The sequence below is a fragment of the Caretta caretta genome, chromosome 3 (genome assembly GCF_965140235.1).
Source record: "Caretta caretta isolate rCarCar2 chromosome 3, rCarCar1.hap1, whole genome shotgun sequence".
NCBI classification, from domain to species: domain Eukaryota; kingdom Metazoa; phylum Chordata; order Testudines; family Cheloniidae; genus Caretta; species Caretta caretta.
In genome coordinates this window covers 160445218-160468898 of record NC_134208.1, presented here as the reverse complement: position 1 = coordinate 160468898, position 23681 = coordinate 160445218, and the positions used below count along the sequence as shown (strand labels likewise).

At 40.0% G+C, this 23681-nt stretch overlaps 1 protein-coding gene across 4 annotated transcripts in view; it reads right to left on the bottom strand.

Annotated features, from left to right (window-relative positions):
* The window catches only part of WDR26 (WD repeat domain 26), a 46046-nt gene extending 22903 nt beyond the window's left edge, over window positions 1–23143 (bottom strand). The window contains exons 1-8 of one of the 4 annotated variants that reach the window (XR_007355689.2): window positions 22429–22917; window positions 20411–20510; window positions 20242–20298; window positions 11599–11735; window positions 10087–10184; window positions 8921–9077; window positions 6977–7099; window positions 3170–3308 (exon numbers count right to left, since the gene is read on the bottom strand). Coding sequence is in view for 3 of the 4 variants with exons in the window: in XM_048843308.2 (XP_048699265.1) it covers window positions 3170–3308; window positions 6977–7099; window positions 8921–9077; window positions 10087–10184; window positions 11599–11735; window positions 20242–20298; window positions 20411–20510; window positions 22429–22790 (1173 nt within the window). In the remaining variant the exon portion in view is untranslated. Of the gene's footprint in view, window positions 1–3169; window positions 3309–6976; window positions 7100–8920; window positions 9078–10086; window positions 10185–11598; window positions 11736–20241; window positions 20299–20410; window positions 20511–22428 lie in introns of all 4 variants that reach the window. The other 3 variants (XM_048843308.2, XM_048843309.2, XM_048843310.2) reach the window with 3 other exon arrangements.
* Window positions 23144–23681: the final 538 nt, after the last annotated feature.

Here is a 23681-nt window from a genome sequence, read left to right as displayed (position 1 = left end):
TCCTGCACCTCCTTCTGTGTCCACTGGGAGAGGGACGCCTAGGCAATCCCTTTGCTAGAGAGGCTGCAACCACCAAATCCTTCTCTTTGTCACACAAAAGACAAATCTGTCCACGCATTCGATGATGGGGGTAAGAGCAAGAAAAGCAAAGTTCTCCTTTCTTCATGTTTCACTGCCAAACCACTTGCTGTTCTGCTGCTGCAAGGGGAAAACGTGCTGCTGCAGTACCTCAGGCAGGAAAGATTCCCCCCTATAGCCAGTTATGTGCTCCCCATGCCCTCCAAAATCTTAGGTCTTTTTGCTCTGAAATCCAGTTGCTCCAGATTTTAGAAGTTTGCAACAGACCAGCAGAATTCGGTTATTAATCTAAACTTTGCAAGGAGAGGTCTGTTTTTCACCTGCCTGTAGTTGTGGAGTCAGAAACTGGTGAACTAGTTAGGAGGCGGAGCCCATGTTACTCCCAGAGATTGAAAGGTCTGTTTCTACCTAAATGTTGAAAGTCCAACGGAGGATCGATCTATGGCCCTTGTCTTGTTGAAGAATAGCAGGCAACCTTTCTTCCATGAGACAGATCTCACCCCACTCCAACTGCAAGGAGGCGCTGAGGAAAGGGAAAGATCTAATCTTCCTTCCAACAAGGAAATTATAGGGGAGGTATAACAACAAATGTAAGTTTAACACACACCTCAAGGCCCTGCCCCTGCAGCTCCATTCCCCAAGCTTCTGCATTGGCTTCTGGTAAATATTTTTAAGTCTCTTTCTTTGTGCCTGGTGATCAGCTGTGGCAGCACAGCTACAAAACTAGTATGGATTTACTTCAATTTCAAAGCCAAAAACGCCACAAAAAGTGTTGAACAGGGTCAACATAATTATATTGTTTTTCACAACACTAAGCTGATATCCCCTTACAAAACAAACAGTTACAACATTTCCTACTATAAGAACTCACATTCTAAGACAGACAAGACAAGACAAAAGAGACATGGAACAATAGTTCAGGAAAAGGCGACCATGGCAGGAAACTTTCATTCTGCGTGTCTTTAAGGATGGATTTTGAGGAGAGGACACATGGTAGTTCTTCTAGATATAGCAAGTAGGCAAAACAGAAAGACCAAAGGTAGAGTAGAGTATCTTTCCCCATAAGTGGTCCCATTTAAGTCAAGATACTAACTGACGTGACAGAATCAGAGTAAGTGAGCAGTCTAGTAGGACTGAAAGTAGTGGAAGAAGGGCCAGAGAAAGTGAGAGCAAAAATATAGGGGCAGATAAGTTTGTAGAGCCTCTGGGTGAGGAGGCTGAAGCTGATGCAAGAGACCAGATTGAATTCAATGTGCGTGGGAGTCAGAGTGACAGGAAAGAAAGAATTTCAGCAGCAGCATTTTCATTACACTGGACTTTCAGGGATGGGGATAAGTTTATTTTCAGGGCAAACATGAGGGTCTGAATACTCTTTGCTGAACTATTGATGGAACCCAAAAGGATTCAAATAGATTGAAAATCTGAAGAATGTTTCCCTATCAGCACATAGATAGGGAATAGAATAAGTTTGAGATAAAGTTTGACAGTCTCTCGAACCAGTTATTTTGTTTACATTCAACAATTACTTGAAACAATGGGAAGAGAAATAAATGAACTCCATATGCCCTGGTAACTATGAAACCAAATGACTGGTACGGCCTAATGCAATTTAAATCCATCTTCAATATGTCCTGTAACAAAAGTGTTCCCTTCAGCTTTACTCAGGAATGCATTTCAAATCTACTGATTGTTAACAGAGTTAATACAGTTTCTTGGAATTTCTCCAAATAACCACCATTAGAAAAGCTGTGTTTCACTAGTTTGTTCTTCTAGTGACCCTTGCTTGCTTAACATTTTGGCACAATTTCAAACACCTAAAGTGCATTTATTTTGGTATGATTAAATAGTATATAATTAATGATTCACTATGAAACTACTTGCTACTACTGGAGGTGCCATTTTGTACCACAGATCTGCCCTTAAAATCGCTTTCCTTAAATAAGCTAGAACTTTCAATCCATGTTACAAAAAAAAAAAACTCTTTTCTAACAGCCTCCTGACATTTATAAACTATAGAGTGGTCTGGCTCCAATTAAAAATCATCTCTAGCACCAAGCCTTGAGAATCCTTAGCAGTAAGTTTTTCCAAGCTGTATGTACACACACAACTCGTCTGTTAACTATTTTCAAGATCCCCCACCGTTCCCCCAAAAGTAAAGAGTTCAACTGGTATAGTCCCTCCTAATTTTTTTTTTTGGGGGGGGGGGGGGGTTAAAAAGAGGAGACTTTCCTTCAACTCAGATCCTGCTGCAGGACGCAGGAGCAGCTTGCAAATTTATAACTGGGGTTTGAGTAATAACAACCCAGTATAATTTTTAAAGTCTTCTCAAAAGGTTTGAGTTACAACTCTAAGAAACCAGAATATTGTGTGTGCACATGCACGTTGATATGTATATACATATATCATATAGTACATTATGTATATGTATTTATGGCACATTTCCTAATATGTTTTCAATTAGTAACTGAACATAATTTCATCCAATTCATAATGCGGTTGAAACACCAACATATCACTAGGACCTGAATAATCTCAGAGTGACAGCTCAAGCATTTTATTTACAAGAAAATACAATACAGACAGGAAAGATACTGATATACAATAGCGAGGGTAAGGAGATTTGGCTGGTTTCTTGTAGCAGAAGAAAATAAGCAATATATAGTAACAATTTAAAACGTCAGGAGAACTTAGTCTTGAAGGAAAAAAATAAAAAAAACTGTACATCCTTTCTTGATGAGTTTTGCCAGGTTTTCATAGAACATGAATCAAGAAAAGTTCCTCAAGTTGTATGTACAATGGCAACTAGTAGATAGTTGATGAAACTTCTATATGGTCTGTGAACATTTTATCATTCAAAGATGGGGTGGCATGTTTAAATGGTGAACAGGACTTCTACTTAAAATAATTCAAATAATTAAAAGTAAAGAGGATTTAAAATAAAGGTCTTCACTGAAATAATACCAAAAACTTTAGGAAAGCCTTAGGCAAAAGCACAGTGAAAATTTAAGAAACACTGCATGATTTAGAAGAAATGCAGATAGTTTAGGTCTTTTTTATCTTTAAACACACACGTTAAAGTCTGAGCACTTACTGGATCAACCTGCCATATAATAACAGTTGTGTCCTTTGATCCCGTTGCTAGTTTAGTTCCATCATTGGAGAATTTACAGAACCATACTTCATTACAGTGCTCTGTAAGTATTTGCTGTGTGTAACATGGGAACTGTTTCCTGAAACAAAGCAAAAACAAAACCATAGGGTTTGTTAAACACAATCCGATAAACAATTGGTAAAAACTAATTATAAAAGTAAAGATTTCTGCAGTTAACATGTATGTTCAAAAAAAGACAGGATCGTCTTCAAAGCTCATTATGAAGATTAACTAGCCAGTATCAGTCTAGTTTGAGGGCCAATAGATATTGGTGATTTAAAAAAAAAAAAAAAAGTCATATTCATTAAAGAAACCCCCCTAAATGACCCAAAAACATTAAGATGTGAATATAGCCAATCTACTAAGTCACAAGATCTTACTGTTATCCTCAGACTTCCCTCTCCATTCCTTCCTATTGTTTGTTACACTCACTGTGTCTCAAATTAAAATTATAAGATCTTCAGGACACTAACTGGATCTTCCTAAAGTTTTTTAGGACATACAACGGTCAATGCACCAATCTGATTGGGCCTCTAGACACTAGTGTAATAAAAGTTAAGGTTAATAAATTAACAATTTACACAACTTTTCACTTTAGTTATTTCTGGCAACTCCACAGAAGTGATTAATTATGTGCTAAAAAGGAGTAATGGAAATACTGACTGTTACAAGATCATTTTCAAGAAATGAAACTCACAAGATTTTTAATATAGTGTTTATCACTGAGGTATTTTGTTACTCTGCAAGCTACATACAAACACTACCCCACTTCTGAGCAAACAAAAACAGAGCAGTAAGCTATTTCAATAGCAGCTAATCCCCCTCCCCCCAATTATGTGTCAAGGAAGATCCTACCATCAAAAAGTTAAATTCATGCAGAAAAATGGAGAGAAGTTCGGTTATGTTTGCAGCTCACCAACTGGCACTAACTACAAGTAGTTATACAGTGTTTGAAATCACCTGGCTGATTGTGTGTGTTATTTATGTCACTATAGCTTCCAGAGATGCCAATGTGCAAGACATTGTGCAAACACAAAACACTCTCTGCCCCATAGAGCTTACAAGTTAACAGGAGCAGGAGCCATTTTTTATGTATTTGTACAGTTCTTGGGACAAAGCAGTCCTGATCCATGACTAGGGAGTTACTGCAATAAATTAATACAATTTAGGTAAAACTAGTCATAAAACATTGTTACAAAATCTTACCTTACACTCAATACTGACAAATTCATGACACAAGTGACTGTCCTAAAATAAGTTCTCTCTCTTTATTCAATAATTTTTATTGGTAAGAGTCAGTGAGGTAATTAAGCCAATGCTGCAAAAAAGTACTACAAATTTGTTTAGTATGCCAAAGATGTGGATTCCTTTCAAGATACTCTCTGTGCATTCTTTAAGTAGCAAAACACTCTTGGTATTACACTACTCAGAGCAGCAAGCAATATCCTCCCAAAAATCAGAAAAACATAAGGCAGGAAAACACCACCCCACCTCCCCCCTTACAATTAGTTAGAACTGAAAAGAGTTGGAGGCATGCCTCCATAGTCTTGGCTTTGTGGTTTTTAAGAATGGTTAAACAGAAAATTAGCCTAATTCAATATGTTCTGAGGGGTTACACGGTATTTTCAAATGGCATTTCCCAGTACCGTAACTGTTTCTAGACAATCGAGAAGTTTGTGATCTTAGGACTGTGTAAACTGAATTTGAGACACGGTGGTTATAGGAAGACTTATTTTAAAGCATAATTTGTTATTAATGTTTACTACTGCTCTGCCAGTTCTAATACTGTATTTCTAAAGCTGCTATCCCTTTTTTAAAAAAATGGGACTTGGTTAAAAAAAAATACACTAAATGGTTTTGTGCAAGAACATATAAATATCAACTTAATGAATGAAAGTCATGGTACACAAGCATCATTTATAGCAGCAGACCTGACCGTCACTGACAGATTCAAGGAGTCCATGCAACTAACTTACACTAATGCAAGGAAACAAGGAGAGAAAAGAGACTTTTTCTCACTCAACTAACGAAGCAAGTTGCTCAGAAGTTGCACCTCACAGATAGTGATGTATGTATTAAACAGGTACTCAATCACTGTTCTTTTCAGAAGATGTAATCACCCAAGAATATCAAGTTCTGTTCCACAAGACAAGATGTTGGTTAAGAGGGATAGTAGTTTGAACAGGTTTTGTTTAGTTAACTGAGTACTCATGCTCAATCATACTTCTCATACTTGTATTACCTAGGGAGGTGGTAGAATCTCCTTCCTTAGAAGTTTTTAAGGTCAGGCTTGACAAAGCCCTGGCTGGGATGATTTAATTGGGGATTGGTCCTGCTTTGAGCAGGGGGTTGGACTAGATGACCTCCTGAGGTCCCTTCCAACCCTGATATTCTATGATTCTCTACATTTCTGCTTTCACAAAAGTCCTTTATTACTCATCTGCTCAGTATAGCGCACTTAAACTTTAGGTCTTGTCCATACTAAAAACTTAGGTCGATCCAGCTACATTGATTAGGGGGCGTGAAAAATCCACACCCCTGAGTGATGACGTCAAGCCTACCTAACGTGCCATGAAAAAAAAAAAAAAAAAGTTCTTCTGTCGACCTAGCTACTGCCTCTCGACCTAGCTACTGCCTCTTGGGGAGGTGGATTATCTGTGCCACTGTAGTGTTTCAAGTGTACACAAGCCCTTAATGCAGGGGTACTCTATTTTTTGTCAAGATCCAAATTTCTTGGTCAAGGTATAATCAAGGTCCAGACTCCAGAGAAAAAAAAAAAAATGTTGGATTTTTTTTTTTTTTAAATAAGTAAATAAAAAAATTTCAGGGTCCATTCAAAAGCATCCGTGGGCCAAATCCAGATCACCAGTCTACCTATTGACTACCCCTGCCTTAGTGTTTCCTTATGCTTTATTCCACCATGTCAACACCATGGTTCACCAGTTACTGAGTTTTCACAGGTTTAGAATTCTAAATTTAATCCTTTAAAAACAGACCAAAAGAACTAAATTAAAATTACCGGAATAATAATTTAACAAAAACGTGAAAGTGAATTTATTTCCAGCGTTTACAATGAAAACATTGATTAATCAAACAGACACCATCAAAACTGACAGTGTTGCTAATCCAATATCTGCAAGAGGAAATGTTCACTTTGCTCCCAAAACCTTCAGTGTTTTTTAAATAAAAGTCATCTTCCTATGCATAATCCTACAACTACAAACTGAAGTGGTAGGAGAGGAGAACCAGGTAAGTACGCAGACTCCACTTTCTAGTTCTCAAAAAGGGTTGGGGGAGTTAAAATTGGGTTGATTATAAAATAAAATGATGCAGGAAAGGGTCCCCCACCTGCCCACCATTAAATTCTCCATTGTCACAAGGCCAGTAATGTGAAAAAGCTTCACCCACCACTCTGAGCCCTCTCCATCATTCCACCTCCTGAGAAGCAGCAATCCTGTCTGTTTATCTCAGTATTGTATCTGTTAATGTGATATAAGCATGCCCGATTCCAATATTGTCAGAAATCCATACAGATTAACGCCATTAAAAATAAATAATAATAATAATAATAAATATGAAAGTGGAAGTTACCAGTAGACTATCCTATCAATTTTAACATTATCCAAGTTTCATTGTCTTTTTAAACTATTAGATTACTGTTACTTTAATTCTATCAATTTGTTTACACATACTTAAAAAGGCCTAAACACAAAATCCAGAATCTGGCTTCCACTGTCTTTAACTCACCTCATTATGCCCAAGCATTGCAGCATGTACGGCGCACCACATACTGATCTCAGACCCCTGCAATAGGTAGGTACAATAGGTTGAGTTGAGGACAGAGTGGAAGCCTTTGTTTTGAAGTGTCTTCTTTTGGGGGGGAAGGGGGGAGGGGAAGAAAGGGGGTACATGAGACTATGGTTTAATTGAGATATATATACATATACATACACACCCAGTATGCACGTCTGGGTGTGGAGGATACAAAATTAGAAAAAGATAAAAGTTTGACCTATGTGGGCATATATTTCCTTTGGGTGGGGTTTAGACAAGCCCAGTCTCGTTACATTTGGCCCTTATCAAATATTATTGTATTATTTTATATCACTACATCTTAAAGGAGGTTGTCTCGATTGTATTGATATCACTCTCGTTAGCTGGATACAAAACACAGCATTAAACACTTCTAGACTGGCAGTAAGTATTAAAAATCAATACGGTACACAATTTATTACTGCCCTAACGTTAAGAATCCTTTCTGAAGTACAAGGACCCCAATTCCTACATACCTTAAAGAAAGCCTTCAAACCACTAGTTATTCCCCAGAATTGAAATGAAGTGAGATGGCCAAAAGTCCATAGAAGAAAGGAATTTAAGACGTTGTGGCAGTTAAAAGCACAAAAGTCTAAAGCCAAAACAATTACTTGAACATATAGTTATATTAAGATGGTCATTTAGATTCTAAATAAAAGTATTGAAAAGACTATTGAAATGGAAATCTTCAGTTTAAAAAATAGATACCAAATAGTCTAAAGCTAAAAATCCCATGTGGTTGGAGATACTGGCAATTTTTAGAGACAAACAGAATTACAGGGGAGTACTGAGAAGTTAGTAGCAGCTCTCTGTAGTAAGCATTTAATATGAAGAAAATCTTAATTATGAGCCAAAGAATTGAACTGCTACTCCAACCACCAAAAATATAAAACACTATCCCCTTTTCTTGTGCTACTTCAGTGTCCGGCAACTTGTGGCCTTACCCCCTAATTATACCTTTGAAATATCTACAAGCTTTGTCCTTGCATTCATGTCACTTCTGCTAGATCCCTGAGGAGCTTTAATTGTTTGAAGAAAAATACTCAAAACACAGCAACTGTTTCTCTGTGTGCATGATATACCACCATTGAGTTACTTCCTCCCTGGTGCCTGCACAAGTTTCACAACATTTTAAATTTCTAAGCAACACCAATGTTACTCTAGTTTTAAAAAATTCCTTTATTATCTAAACAATCAATGAGTTTGTGTACATGTGAAACTTGCACTCATATGTAAGAGTTAAGAAATGTGTGTGTTTTCTTATGAAACAAACGTTGCCAAATTTAAAAACATGTATGTGTGTGTTCTGTCTTACTCAGTTTGCCTTACACATTTTTAGCTATGACCAAGAATTAGAGAGTGGAATGAATTGCGTGTTCTTATTTAATTTCAACTTCTAAAATGTAATAGCATTCATTAATTAAAGGCTAAATCTGGAATATGACCTTGAACAGTAAACATAGATTTACCTTACGCATCCAAGAAGTTTGAAGACAAAGAATGGGTAGTAACAATTTGATAGCTATTAGACACTGACAGAATAATCAAACTTGCAGCCAATAAGTTGCGAGTTTGTGCACCTAGATTAAGGCTAAATCCTCAATACATACACCCATCACATTAAACAGTAAATTTCATTCCCTTAAGGAGAAGTAGCCAGACATTAAGAAGCATCTTCATACATGTTCTGTAGTTTGTCTGCACAAACAGTTAAAGTTAGTCAGCTAAATGGGCCTGGCTTTTCCCAGTGTACTCCAGCATGTTCCAATTTGAAACAAATGTACCTACAGTTCAAAGGAACAATATTATGTAAGTGGACTGTATTATATATTTTTAAAAAATACCATCAATTTTAAAAGTAGAAAAAGAAATTCTTACCTACTACAAACATGGTCTATAAGCAGTGACACAGAATCTAGATTGTTATCTAGTTTGGTATTATGATATAGGCACCGGTCTCGTTGTAGCTCCACAGCTTGACGTAGCAGATTCTGTAAACGCCTTGGGGGAAGCATCACCGACGGTGGTAGGTATGCTTAAAAAAAAACAAAACAAAAAAAACAAAAACAAAGAAAGAATACCCACAAAAATTACAAATGCACATTTTATCTTTGAGATCTTTACTGAATAAAAACCCATAAAAAGCTCTAAATTAAAAAAAATCCAACTGCTCAACTTGGTTTACAACTGTGTAACTGAGGACCCAAAGATGAACTCAGATTCACTGACGTTTTCAAACAGAACTACACTTTTTCAGCTCTCTGTTGCTTTTGATCAGCAAAAGTTTCATTTATACAAAGTAGACTGCTGCACGCTGATTTTACCAGTAACATCCTCAACTGTGAGTCTCCACTAGACCACCTTTTGTACTCACTATGAGGAATTCCCAATTAAAAGATAACACACTGTTAGTACTGCTATTAATGGAGCAGTAGAGTCCACCACATTACAGCAGTGCTTTCCAACCTCTTTTCATTTGCAAACTCCTCAAAAATTTCAAATGGGAGTGCAGACCCCTTCGGAAATCTTCGACCACCCCACCCCAAAGGTCAGCGGACCACAGGTTGAAAACTACTGTTTTATACGATAGACCCATAGAATTGAAATGAGATACCACATGCTCTAGGATCAGACAGTCTCCGAGTCAATATCAAGGGCAGCTGCAATACATCCAACATGTTGGCCTATCACAAGTGAGTGACATGGAAGAAGCAACCTGACAGTCAGAGCAGATAGCAGTGAAAACAATTCATATACTTTCTACATATAGCAGAGACGCTGAGAACTGAAAGCTGTTATTACAAACAGCTAGAGGCAGCATAAGATTGAGAGGCACAAGACCTAAGACCCACAAAAAATCACTCAGTCATTCCCATTAACCAGAATTACCTTCCCCATAAAGCACCAGTCATTGATACATTGATAGTAAGTGTAATTAGAATAAACTTTCCTTGAAAGTTATCCTATTAAATGGAATGTACTAGAAAAATATTTGGGGTGTATTTAGAAAAATCTATTTAAATGCTGAACATTAAACATCTTACTCTGGAGTTTGTCCAAGAGTTTAGATCTGGAAGCTGTTCCTTTTCCTTCCCATTCTGCTTTTGCACGCAAGTCTTCTGCATGACTACACATCAGATACCTGTTAAAACAAAGTGAATGAAAAATCCTATTATGGTCTCAACCTTTACAAATTTTTTTTCAATTGTAAGGATGGTGTATATGAAGATGTTCCTGTTTACAATTCATATTTAAGTGGGGTGGGGTAGAGGGGGTTCTAAGAAGAGAGACCTCTGTTTGGGACCTCCCTCTCACATCAACTTATTACAGCCAGAATGTATTGATCTTTAGGACACACAAAACAGTCACTCCTGAACAACTTGCACTCAAGTGAAAGCTTGGACAAATGTATGAGGAGTCAAAGACTAGACTGGGGCAAATTAAAGGGAACAATGACGCTTTATTTTGTAAGCAATATATTTTGTTTTCCCCCCATGCAGATTAACCCAAAAGCGTATGAATTTCAATACAAAAATCCCAACTCAGTGGACTCAGAAGTTTACATTAAGTTTGACTAGTCAATGATGGCACAAAATATACCTAGATGTAAACAAAATTTACTATGCTAACTGATCCCAGTGTGTTTGAGGTATACAGATGTGTTTCAAGCTGCATCATACTAAACTTCTGAATTTCTAGCATAATAGCATTGTCAACGCCGCCAACACTACCAGGCTCTGCAATTCGTCCTTGGGATGGTGACGATACAATGCATTAGTAAGATTTATTGTTGGAGTCCGGGTGATGGACAATAGACATTTGCTCTAGTTCTCTTTTGCTTTGTCACTAACTAGAAAGCTTTAAGGAGAGAAGGTACCAATGCAAGGTAATGGATAAGAGACAAAACCGATCTTGTTTAGACTGGTCTTCAGGAGAGATGAAAAAAAGAAAGACTGTGCACATGTTGCACCCCCTCCCCCCACTCCAAAAACAAAACAACACAACCACACACAACAAACAACCCAACCCCTACATCTACCAACTTGAGAATTATTCAGCTATAGGAAAAGAGACTGAACATGCTTCCTTTAAAGGACATAATTCCAGTCCTTATCAGTTTAGGTTCTGATACCATAAAGGCAGTATATATAAACACTTATTTTGGATGAATAAGGATATGATATGAATCATGATACAACAATACTGTCAGTATAATAAATTTCTTCCCCTTGCCATTTTAAATAGTAGTGATCACCAACAGCATAAATAATTCAGATTTTTAAAACAAGTTAGTACTAAAGATTGAAGAAGGAGGGGAAGAGACCCTACTTCTGCAATGGAGTTTTCCCCACTGACTTCAACAGGAGTGGGCCCAAAAGGAAGAGTGCTTCAGTTTTACCAAGACATTAATTTTACTTATTCCACATGATTCATGTGCACTTTTAATGTTATGAAGAGAGGGCTCAGGAAATATTGACCAGCACTTGTTTCCACAGAATTACACAATCCCTCAGGATATTCTGTAGAACTAATTGTCCAAGCTTAAACACCCTTACCCACTGAGGACATGAATGCGCTCTGTATTGTATTTCAGTGGTGTCAGTTCACAACGTAGAACTTGAAGTGCCTCCAGGACCTTGCCATCCTCCAGATATTCCAGGTACTTCTGCTGTAACAGCAAGAACTTCATCCTCTGACATGACAGAAAGCAGCAGTCAGGGGAAAAAGGTTGAATGAAGTTTCAGAAAATGTTTGAGCCTAAACAGAACAATAGAAGCCATTCTACTATACCCTTCAGAAATACAGCTACATGTAATGTATCATTACTTCTGCCTGGTCTTTCAATATAATTGTGGTAATTACGTTAGAAGTGACCCAAAAATTTTTTTTCCACCTGCCTACTGGAGCTCTGAATATCTTCTTTTCCCTATTTTGAACCCATATCCCTTTCAGTCACTATCCTTCAAACCAGGATTACATGGGATTCTCTCAATCTCATGCCCAATCTTTAAAAAAAAAGTATGCTGCATGCTTGTACAAAGCACGACCAGTAGGTCAGCAAGTCAACCCCCTAACTGGTTTTACACAGATTATGTAGGAGCTCACCAAGGGATTCTCTTTATAGTTGTATAACATGCTGTAGCAACGTATTAACTCTGCAACTAGGCAAAACAAGGCACCGTGCAAATTAAACTTGTTTTCCATAAGTATTAACACTGCCATCTTTTTACTGAAAGCGGAACGATATAGCTTCTCACATTTAGGGCTCACTTAGCCTATATTCACTCCTATCAGAATTCCAATGTGACCTTCACACATTTTCTCACATTTCTCATCAGTAGTCATTATGTTAACTTTGTTAACATGTTCATGGACACAAAATGAAGGAACGCATTCAGTTACACATTTAAAATCTGGAGCCCCCAAAATTTCTTAACATGCTGATCCTTAAGATGAAAGTGAGACCGTTTAGTTGCTTCTACTTTATATAAGCACAGCCACTTGATGTATGCATCTTTTGCCTGTCTCCACTGCTGCTAGTGGCTATCGCCATGAGAAAAGACAAACCCCAGGCCTTCAACAAGTAATGGGGTAAGAGGAAAACCTGAGAATATCTACAGTGAAACAAAATTAAATTTTTAATTAATAAATAAAATAAATAGTGACTTGCTATGCTTTCCCCATCTCTATAGAAACTGAATGAAGTGCAAGACAGATCATAAGTACACTTCAATATTTGATCATCACCTTTCCCCATGTGAGTCCAGCAGACCCCAAAGACCATCAGCTTTTCAACACTACATGTATTTACTCATATTAGTGCATTATATAATTGAGCAAGGTGCTAGCCTCTTCAAATCAAGACACTTAAGAAATATAAAACATTTGTTATACCTTAACTTTACATGATTTACTGCATGTTGTTCATTTTTGCACTTCACCTTGGATAGGGTAGCTACACCGTTCTATTTGATCAGTTTCATTTAATTCTGTTTTTCCATTCAATAGCTCAATGCTGAAATGTTCTGAGCTGCTAACAATAGAATATTTAAATAACTAGAACTTAATTGAAAGATATAGAGAGTAATTTTTGTAAATTAAAAAAAATCCTAAGTTTTAAGACTAAAGGCTAAATTACTTGAGACTGTCTCTTGATTTGAGTTTTACTCAATTTAACATTTGACTGACTATGCAAGCAATATTTTAAAAGAACATTAGTTATCTCTCATTCATGTTGTTTAAGATATATAGTACAGTCATCACAATGGCATGGAGAAAGATACACTACTACAATGAGTCTCGTAAAAATCTCATTCCTGCTATGCATTTGACTAGATGAGAGATATAGATCTTAAATATTTTACCTAGTAGTGGTTTTGTCTGATGCTTTTTGAGGGAACTTAAAACATTTAGGTAAAATATTTGTTTTCCTTCAACTGGAATGCATTCCAGATTGATTATGAATATAGCCTATGACTACTACACTTCATTAAAACATTGAGTGCAACAGACCTTCTGTAACTCTTGAGAACAAACCACATGTATCAAGTTTTCATGTACATGAAAGAAAACTGCTGACTTATCGTATAGCTTTCAGAATTGTATGAAGTTAGCTAGATATGCATCATCGGACAGATATTTGTAGCTAATTTCATACTATAGCATCTTAGTTTTCCAGTACTCTGATGTCCTGTACCAGATAGGTGAGAACCCCCTTTATATTATTCTCTGTCAGTGCACAGATATTCAGTTTGTTTGCATTCAGCATGAAGAGGAGGCCCATTAGAAAACAGAGTATCTGTACAATTTTTACAGGTATAATGTTGCAGATTTTGGGGTGATGAGTCATTAGAAGTCAGCCTTCCCCTTTTAATACTTCCTATCCACTTATTAGGAAAGTGGAGGGATTGGTTCCTCATGGTAGGTGATCACCACATACACTGAAGTTTGGTGGGGGTTTTTTTAAAACTTTGTTTTCTCAGTTCTTATCCAGAACTTCGTGTTGAATATTCTCCAATTCTCCCAGCATTATCTCAGACAATATTTTGTTTCCTATGTATCCATCCATTCACTTTTTCTTGGTTTCCCTTATCTGCATGGAGATAACTACTTCATCCAATCACTACCTCTACCCCTTTTTAGGACCATTATGCCAGGTAATGAAAGCCATTTCTGTGGAAGAAGAAAAGAGAAGAGAAAATAATAAATGTTTTTTTTGTTGTTGTGCCAATATCAGCAATTTCATGGAAATCCCTGTAAAAGTAAGGCAGAGGCACTGTCTCCATGACTCATTTTATCCATACTAGTACAAGAAGCATGTCAAAATTGACCAACGTTCAGCCTTTATATTGTTTATAGCAACCAAGGCAGAGTACTGTTGCCAAGACAGCTGAATATGTACATTCTCACAGTTGGTTCAGAGCATATTTTCCTTTTAAAAAGTCCTTTAAACCTTTCCTTTTAAACCTGATGTACAGCATTAAAGATGAATTGAGGAAGAAGTGTTGCATTCTGCTGTTTCTATGACATAATTAACACTAAAACTGGTTCAATGTTAAAGTGACCATACATAGAGAATTGCTAGGGTCTAAGCTTTGAACAGGGTTGAGCAAAATCAGGATTGAAAAATGTTACGTGGTTTAAGTATATATATTGTCAGTGCTTAAACTATAAAACGGGACGAAACTGGATGTTTTATACTTTTCCTTAGTTTCCTAGTTATATAAAGATTCTATATAAAATATGAACTTCTTAGTGGTTTCTCTTAAAATACTCATCCAAGCTGAAAAAGCAAAGTCCAGGGCCCCATCAACATCCTTACTGTGAAAACCCTGCAAACCAGATAAGCAAATAGCCCATTCTAGAACTACAAGCAACACCATCTTTTGATATTCTGAATGTCCTCAAATTGAAATCAAGAAAATTGAAGTGTTTTGATCGGTGTTTGTGGTTTGAAGTCAATGGAACGTGTGTTCGTATATCATTTAGGAACCTTACTTTAGGCTTTTATTTTTGAAAAACTGACTTGCATATATAAAAACGAATTCATAACAATTTTATTAGTATATTGAAAATCTAAATAACTTTTCATTGTTAACATCAAAGCAATTTTGTTTTGAAGTGACAATCACCACCACTAAGAGAGAAGTTTAATAAAAATATAATTTTAGCCTCCTAATGCTGCAACATTTATGTACATGCTTAGCATAAATAGTCCTGTTGAAGTCAATGAGAATATTTATGTGAGTAAAGTTATGTGTCTGGTTTGAAGAATCAGGGCCTTAACTTTCAATATTCTGTTTTTCCACCTATGGCAGTTTTGTAAAAATCAAATAAGATACTCTACTAATAGTGGCACTTAACAATAGCACAATTTTTTCAAGCAAGTTTAACAAAACCTCAACCCAATTTAAACCCCCCCCCCCCAAACAAAACAAAAAAGTCACTTGATTGATGTCAGCAAAGTAAGTTATTCCAAACTGGTCTGGATCTCTGCTCTCCTGTCCACAGGGAGGCTGTGCATGCCATTCCTGGGACAGAAACTCTTATGCTGTTGTTGAGTAGCCTCCTCTAGGCAATCCAGCAAAGCCATTGACTGAAACTAGAGGAAGCTGCATCTAGCAACTCTCTTTTAGGTAACCAGGTACAAGGCCTCTGAGTGAAAGGAAAAGGAAAACATGAGAGGATCCTGGAGTGTATCCCCTTCCAATAAGGAATCATTACATCTTTTAGGGCTTCTCTACACAGCAAATTACTCCTGATTAACCTCCATGTGTGGACACACTAATTCCACATGGAGTTAATAAGGAATAGTTAATCTGCTCTTAATTCACACCCTAGTTTATTCCAGATTAATTTTCATGTGTAGACAAGCCTTTAGCTGATACCATAGAGTTAGGAAATCTGAAAGCCCCCAGTTGGAATTCAAATGATCATTGAACATAACTGCAGGTAGAAGTGCTATTTCTCTTAAAAGTGTGATGCTCAAATTCACCTAGCTAGGATGAATACCATTATCTGACAGAATAACCCCAAATCAAGTGTAGACAAGTGAAATTTCACTTGGAAATTACAAGTGCACTGACTGAAATGCTGGCCTGGGCCAAAAACCAAAGTGGATATCCTTACATTTTTTGAAAATACCACCTAACACGGGGTGGGCAAACTTCTTGGCCTGAGGGCCACATCAGGTTTCAAAAATTGTATGGAGGGCCAGTTAAGGGAGGTTGTGCCTCCCTAAACAGCCAGACGTGGCCCGGCCCCCCGTCCTGCTTCTTGCCCCCTGATGGCCCCCCCTTCCCTGATGGCCCCCCCAGAACCCCGACCCCTGACTGCCCCCCGCCGCCCCATCCAACCCCTCCTCCCATTCCTGACTGCCCCCCCCGGAACCCCTGCCCCCATCCACACTCCCTAAGTACTCCCCCCAAACTCCTCTGTCCTCGATCCACCTCCCCGCCCCCTTATCACGCTGCCTGGAGGACCAGCGGTTGACGGAGCTACAGCTGCGCCACCTGGCTGGAGTCAGCCACGCCACTGCACAGCACAGAGCACCAGATCTGCTGTACTGCCCCAGGAGCTGCAGGGGAGGGAAAACAGTGGGGGAGTGGCTGGGGGCTAGCCTCCCAGGCCAGGAGCTCAGCGGCCAGGCAGAAGGATCCCGTGCATAGGCACCGACTCCGTGGGTGCTCCGGGGCTGCAGCACCCACAGAGAAAAATTGGTGGGTGCTCTGCACGCACTGGCAGCTCCCTGACCTGGTTCACCTCTGCCTCCCCCTTGAGCGCGCTGCCGTGTCCTGCTTCTCCCCCCTCCCTCCCAGCGCTTGTGCCGTGAAACAGCTGTTTCACGCAGCAAGCATTGGGAGGGGGGAGGAGGAGAAGGAGGAATGCAGCATGCTCAGGGGAGAGGTCCAACAGGAGCAGGGAGGGGGCGGAGGGGCACGAGCACCCCTGTGGTCCCATGGGTCGTAGTTTGCCCACCTCTGACCTAACACCAGAAGAAAGTTTTGATTTTCATGTTTGGTCCACTACTCTGGATAAGGCTTTCTTCTGGCTCCTCACCCAATTGCATCCCCCATACTATGTTACACGAAGTACAGACATGGCTAGCCATATTACTCAACGGTAGTACAGGGCACAATTGCCTTTCAGTGGTGTTTACAAATTAACTAAGAGGGGAGGCTACTTTTCATTTTTAGCTCAGGCCAGATGCAGCAGCTGTTTAATGAACCCACAAGTTTAAACTTAGATCAGTAGTTTGTACCTTAATATGCAGCATTTATAGCACTTCCATCTGTGATCTCAAAGCACTTTATGGGCACTTTATGCCCATGTTCACAGACAATTTATAATATACATGCAGTACAACTCTATGTTCACATAGCTCATTTTTGATCAGAAGTTGTGAAAATTTTGATATCCAGATCACCCTTGACCAAGTCACAATAAAAGTAAGATTCCCTAGCCTATTAAAGCTTACAGCAAAATGTCAGTAAGATTGACTTTTTACATACACACACCCCCGCCCACTCAACTTCAGATACATGTGGTCAAACTGCCAGGTTGAGATTCAGAAACCCAAACCCATATGATCTTGGTTCATAAAACACAAACAGCATTTCTTTCCCTAAAGGATATGGCGATTTACTGCACTTATTCTACTAAGTGCTGTTCAACATCAGCTGAATGAACACATTTTTTAAAATCTAAAATTATGATAAAGTTTGACTTAAAAACAGAAACCAGAAGATTGTCAATATAAAGTTGCCAAAGTGTGTACACATTGAATTGAGTTGTTTTACTTTTTTCATGATAGGGTAGAAATAGATGAAGTCCAGGCACTAGTAAGATTACTAGTGATTTAAAAAACAAAAAACCAAAAACCTTAATTATTTAACTCCCCCCACCACTAGGGCCATGAGTGGGAGAAAGATAACCCCACCCCTTAAAATAAATAGAAGTACCTACAACATCACTGAAAGTGCAAAACCCAGAGATTTAATCATCTTTTATTAGATCTGATTATGTTCTATAGATTTTTTACAAAAAAAATTCTAAGCTGTGACAATTAAAAAAATCAAGTGAGCTTTCCTTTTACAGTTGCTACTTATTGCTCTAAATTGGACTGAAATCTTGCAATAACCATAAAATAATCCAGACAAATATCTTCCAATCAGCGTTAAAAAAAACTTGATAGGTCACCCCTATAAAAGTTTATTCATAGCTTTTAAAAAAACTCAAATACTAAAACGTCTGACTCTAAAGATATGGATGATAAAACAGATAAAGTCCTATCCCCATACCTTACATCTTTTATTTAAAAAGAAGTCTGCCACATGTACAGTAGTAAGAAAATAAATTAAAGTCAGTATTTGTTACTTTTTTTATTCATCAGACTCAGTTTAGATGAACAAAATACACTTTACAGCATCAATCTAGTTTAGAGAAGGTAGAGTCTGAAAACAAAATTCACATTTCTATGAGTTTTACTCAGTTGGAGTATATTTTCCCCAAGGTTAGGGCTGCTGATAATAGCTCATCTCAACTAATTAGCCTCTCACAGTTTGTATGGCAACTTCCAACTTACTATATGTTGGATTCTATGCATCCAATGAAGTGGGCTGTAGCCCACGAAAGCTTATGCTCCAATAAATTTATTGGTCTCTAAGGTGCCACAAGTACTCCTGTTCTTCATACTTTGGATTCTCTAAAAGCAAATCGTCCTTGTTTTCCTCTTTTGTCAAGATTACCTATTGTACAAAAATCCTCATAGTTTGACAATTTTTTCATGCACTAGAATGGACAGCACCATTTTGAACGGAATCGCAAAAACGCATATCCCCAAAATGTAAATGTTATCAGAGTTCTAAATTCAATAGATGCTACACTCTTGGGTATGTAACAGGCTTCTGAATTCTCACTCCTCAGGAGACACTGAAAATGTACACATTATTTTGGTATATTCTGTTTGTATAGTCTGTCTTGACCCAGGTTTTTTTTCCTGCCGTCTTTTAAAAAGCTTGCCTTTCAATATTAGCCTGCAAAGCAAAAAACAGGTACTAGAACTATAGCTTAATAGAAAAGACTTTGGAGGGGTTAAACTTTCACACAATTACAGAACAAGATGTATCTTCTTTCAGGCAGCCACTGATGTTTTGTTAAACATCTGTTTTTCCTACTTCACTTCCTGTTCTCTCTCTTCCCCTCCCCCACCAGGCAGGAAACTCTCCTCCTGACAACAAAATGAATCAGCTAGAAGTAAAAAGCTAAGCAGCCATCAGCTGATTCCTCACTGTGTACAGCCACAGGCACTTCAAAAAGCAGTGTTACTTTTTTCTCCTCAAATACTACAAAACTACACTGAATAGCTTATGTCCAATTAATTTCAGTAACATTTAACATAGTAAAAAAGATGTTTGAAGACAGACTAGGGCTGTATGTAACCATTTTGATCCTGGGTCATAGAAATAAAACCAGAAACTCTTTGTATGTCAGAGTCCACAAAGTTATTGAAACCACATACATTAAAACCAAATAAGCTGTAACTCTGTCAAGTCACAGGATCGAAACCATAGCGTGAACAGAGTGAACACACATTACCAGACTGGTCTGCTTTAAAAATAATTTAAAAGAGGACAAAGCTCTACAAAAATTCCAAAGAGTGACACACACATATTTGTTCTTTAAAAGCTATCTAGAAAAGCAACAGTATTGTTCATTTTCTATAACAGCGACTATATTCCCATAACATTCTATTGCAGTATGCAAACTCCCACAGTACCTAGGTATTCTACATTGTATCTAAGCTTGGTTCTTTAAGAAAACATATAAAAATCAGCTATTTCAAAATCAGAAGCACTTTTCAAATTTCTCTAAAGTAACTGAATTAAATAAACAGTTTCAACTGAAGTTATCCAATGTATGGATTTTAAATTAGATATACAGGAGTACACAATTTGAATTCTGATCCATGAAGAAAGACTTTAATAAATTTACACATTAAATGCATTGAGTATTGGTCTTAATATTTTTAGGCTCTCTCTCACATACTACAAAATGATAGGAGACCAAATTAGTATTGTGCTCGAGACTTCAAGCTGCTTACTAAAATAAATACATTAACTCTCAACTAGGTACAAAAAAAGTGTATTACTACAATTATTCCAAACTATATCTGAAACAATTCAAGATGTGTTTCTTACCACAATTGCGTGAGGAGAATGCACCAATGGCTTAAGTTCATTCAAGTCATTCTCAGCCTGCAAAAATTGGTATAAAAAAGAAACATAAGCTTGAAGAACCATGAAATGCATTTCACATACTATACATTTAACAGTAGTTGTGCAGTCCTATATGCCCCACATACATTACCTTATCCCATTCTCCTTCCATTACATGATTGCGGAATTTGGTAGCAGAAGGATGTTCTAAACGACATCCTGACTCTTGCATGAGAAGATCAACAGTCTGGCTGCAGGAGAGATACAGTGTAAAAAAAAACTGACCAATTTTACCCTTAAAATGCACCACCCACTGCAATAAGCCTGCAATAGATAAAAACTGACTTTTTATGAAGCAAAAGAGTTATAACCAGATTCAGAAACATGTGAACAGATAAGTATTCCAATCACTCAATTCACTTCAATAGACAGCTCTCTATCCACAAGAGTGGTTGATTGGTTTGAAAACTTGCATGAAGTGCCAAGATGGTCGTCTTTGACTAACTAATCATCTCGGACAAGCATGTCTAGATAGAAATAAACCAGTTTTTAGCAGCAAGTTGTCTGCACAGAGGAAAATATAGGTTATAAACACTAGATGTGCCTCTATAACCCTCAGTAGAGAATGGGTATAAAGGGCTGCCACTGCTCTGTATTAAGATGTCTGCAGAGATAGTCCTAGCCTTTGTTCATGTCAGGACTTTAAAAGGTTCGTTCCTTAAAATAAAAAATAAGCAAACCCACTAACTTGTAACCCTCCCCCTTTTGTGCTAAAAATAGCATATTTACTGTGGTGTAGCCTATAAACAGTCACAAGCTGTCTCCTGCTGTGGAGAATCTGCCTCCTATGTCAGTGGTGCATTTTATTTTATGTACTAAGTTCATTAGAATCAATCCAGCCCCACAACAGTTTGCCATCTCTCCTTTGATACTTCCCTTGTAGCTTTATTTTCTGGGGCATCATCTATAGGAGCCCTCCGAAAATCTCAGTATCCACCTAGTTGCTATTATGTTTTATTTAGAAAAGGGGGAGAGGGGTGTTTATAAAATCCAGATGGTTCATCTCTCTGTATTTTTATTTCGCCTCCCTCCACTGCATACTCACCCAAAAATACTGCAGTGCTCTAAGCCACGGAAGAGCCAACCTATTTGTCATTTTAATTTTTTCACTCTATAGATAGCTTTTGAAAAAGCTATTAGACATATGGCCAAACCAAACCTACAAAAGCTTTCATCCAATTACACGAACACAGGCTCTGCAGTCAGAATCCTAAATACTGGTTTAATTCTTCGGTTGGTTTGTTTACAATTAACCACTGAGCTCTTAAGACTTTAACAAAACAAAAACCTCCAAGTGTCCAGGCTCCATTATGTTCACCAGATCACTTCGCCACCACTACCACATTTGTATTGATCTGAGTTTAGTGGTATGTGATTGGGCTTTCATACTGTCATCTCTGGCAGAGGAAGCTCTACCTGTTCCCCACCACGGTTCAGACAGTCTGTCTCGAATGTACAAAGCTTGAATGGAAGAGCCTTAAAGACAGGCCCCTCACGTCATTATTTTCAACACATCAGGTCTGCCCCACAGTTCCCCTTCATATACACTTACTGATCTCTCTATACAATGGGATATCAAGCTGTGACAAGGTAGTATGTGGGAGAAGGCGGCCCCTTTCCTCCCCTCCACCGTCCAAATCTTACGTATGTGGGTCATAAACAGATTTGTTGGTCTGTCTCCCATGGGCACAAATGGTGCCCTAAAACAGAACAAGTCTCCCAGCACCATTCTTTTCCCCCGGCCCACTCCTGCACCAAGCCAGCCCCCTCCCCCACTTTTGACTCCTCTCTCCTTATCGATGTGCAATTCAGCTACATCAGCGCGGACCTACAGCAGGGGAGGGGCCCCTAAGGTGCCACAAGTACTCCTTTTCTTTTTGCGAATACAGACTAACACGGCTGTTACTCTGAAATCTGATTCCCACCCAGCCTCCCTCCTGGTCCCTGTGGAGGAGGAAGCGGGGGGGGGGGGGGGTCCACATAGCACCGCTAGAGGGGAAGGGGAGGAAAACGGGGCCTCGCCGTGTGGGGCTCCCTTACCCCCACTAGCCCCCCGCCGTATGAGGGAGAAAGGGATCGGTCTCCCTTCTGAGAGGCGCGGGCACTTACTTGAGGCCCAGCCCGTGGAGGTGCTGCCCTATGAGCCGGATCACGTCCTCGTCGGACTGCGAGAGCCGCTTCTTCTTCTTCAGGGCGCTGCCGCCGCCTCCCCCCAGCTCCGCGGCGGCCGAGCCGGGGCCCCCGGCGGCCGGGACCCCGTTGTTGACGCTCAGGCCGCCGGGGCTGATGCTGCTGCCGCCGCTGCTATTGGCCGCGGAGGGCAGCAGCCCGTTGGCGTGAGCCAGCTGCTCCCCGGCGGCCGAGCCCGACGAGGCCTCGCCGTTCTGGGCGCCCAAGCAGCCCAGCTCCGGGCCCGCCGGCCCCTGCGGCGGCGGCGGCTGCTGGCCTCCTCCTGCCCCGTTGGCCTGCATGGCGCTGCTGCTGCTGCCTCTGAGCGGGGCGGCAGGGGGGGCGAGCCCGGCGGAGAGCGAGGGGGACTGGGACGAGGTGAGGCCTGCTCTGCCCGCGGAAGCCCCGGGCTCGCCTGCTCCCTCCGCCGCCGCCGGGGAGGCCCGGGCTTTCTTCCGCGGGGGCGGGGAGGCTCCGCCGGTGTCCGAGTCGGAGGAGGAGGAAGCGGAGGCCAGAGTTTCCTCGCCGAGAGCGGCCGTGGTGGGAAGCCGGGGGGCGGGAGGGGCGAGGAAGGGAGGTGAGGGAAGGAGGAGCGGGGCCCTGTCCCCCCCGGGGTCCCGGAGGCAGCGCCGCCGCCCGCTCTGGGCTCCCTCTTGTTATTGCTGCCGCTGCCGCCGCCGCCGCCGCCTGGAGCCCCCGCCCGGCCGCCCCAGGCGCCCGGCCTGCTCCGCGCCGCTGGGTTTGTCACTTCTCTGCCCAGCTGCAGCCTAATGGAGTCCGGGCCGGGACGTCACAGGAAATTCCTATACTGCCCCCTACACCCACTTCCGCCGCCCGGAGCCGGTGTGGAGCCTATGGGGTAGGGGGCCGAGAAGAGCGGGGCTTCACCCTGCTTGTGCAGCGGCAGGGGATGGGGGGAGGGCACAGACCCAGAGGGGGCTCTGCCACACACCTGTCTAGCTGCCTCCCACCCAGCCCGGTGTGCCTACCTAGCATGTCTCTGTGTACACACTGTGTACATGTGTCCTGATCTGTAATACATATGGACAGACTATATATAGGTGTATGCACATCTGTAGGCGAGTGTGTAAATACACACACACGTGTATATATACACACATACTTAGATATATAGATGATACACACACACAAAGATAGATGGATAGATGACACACACACACCCCAACATCAAA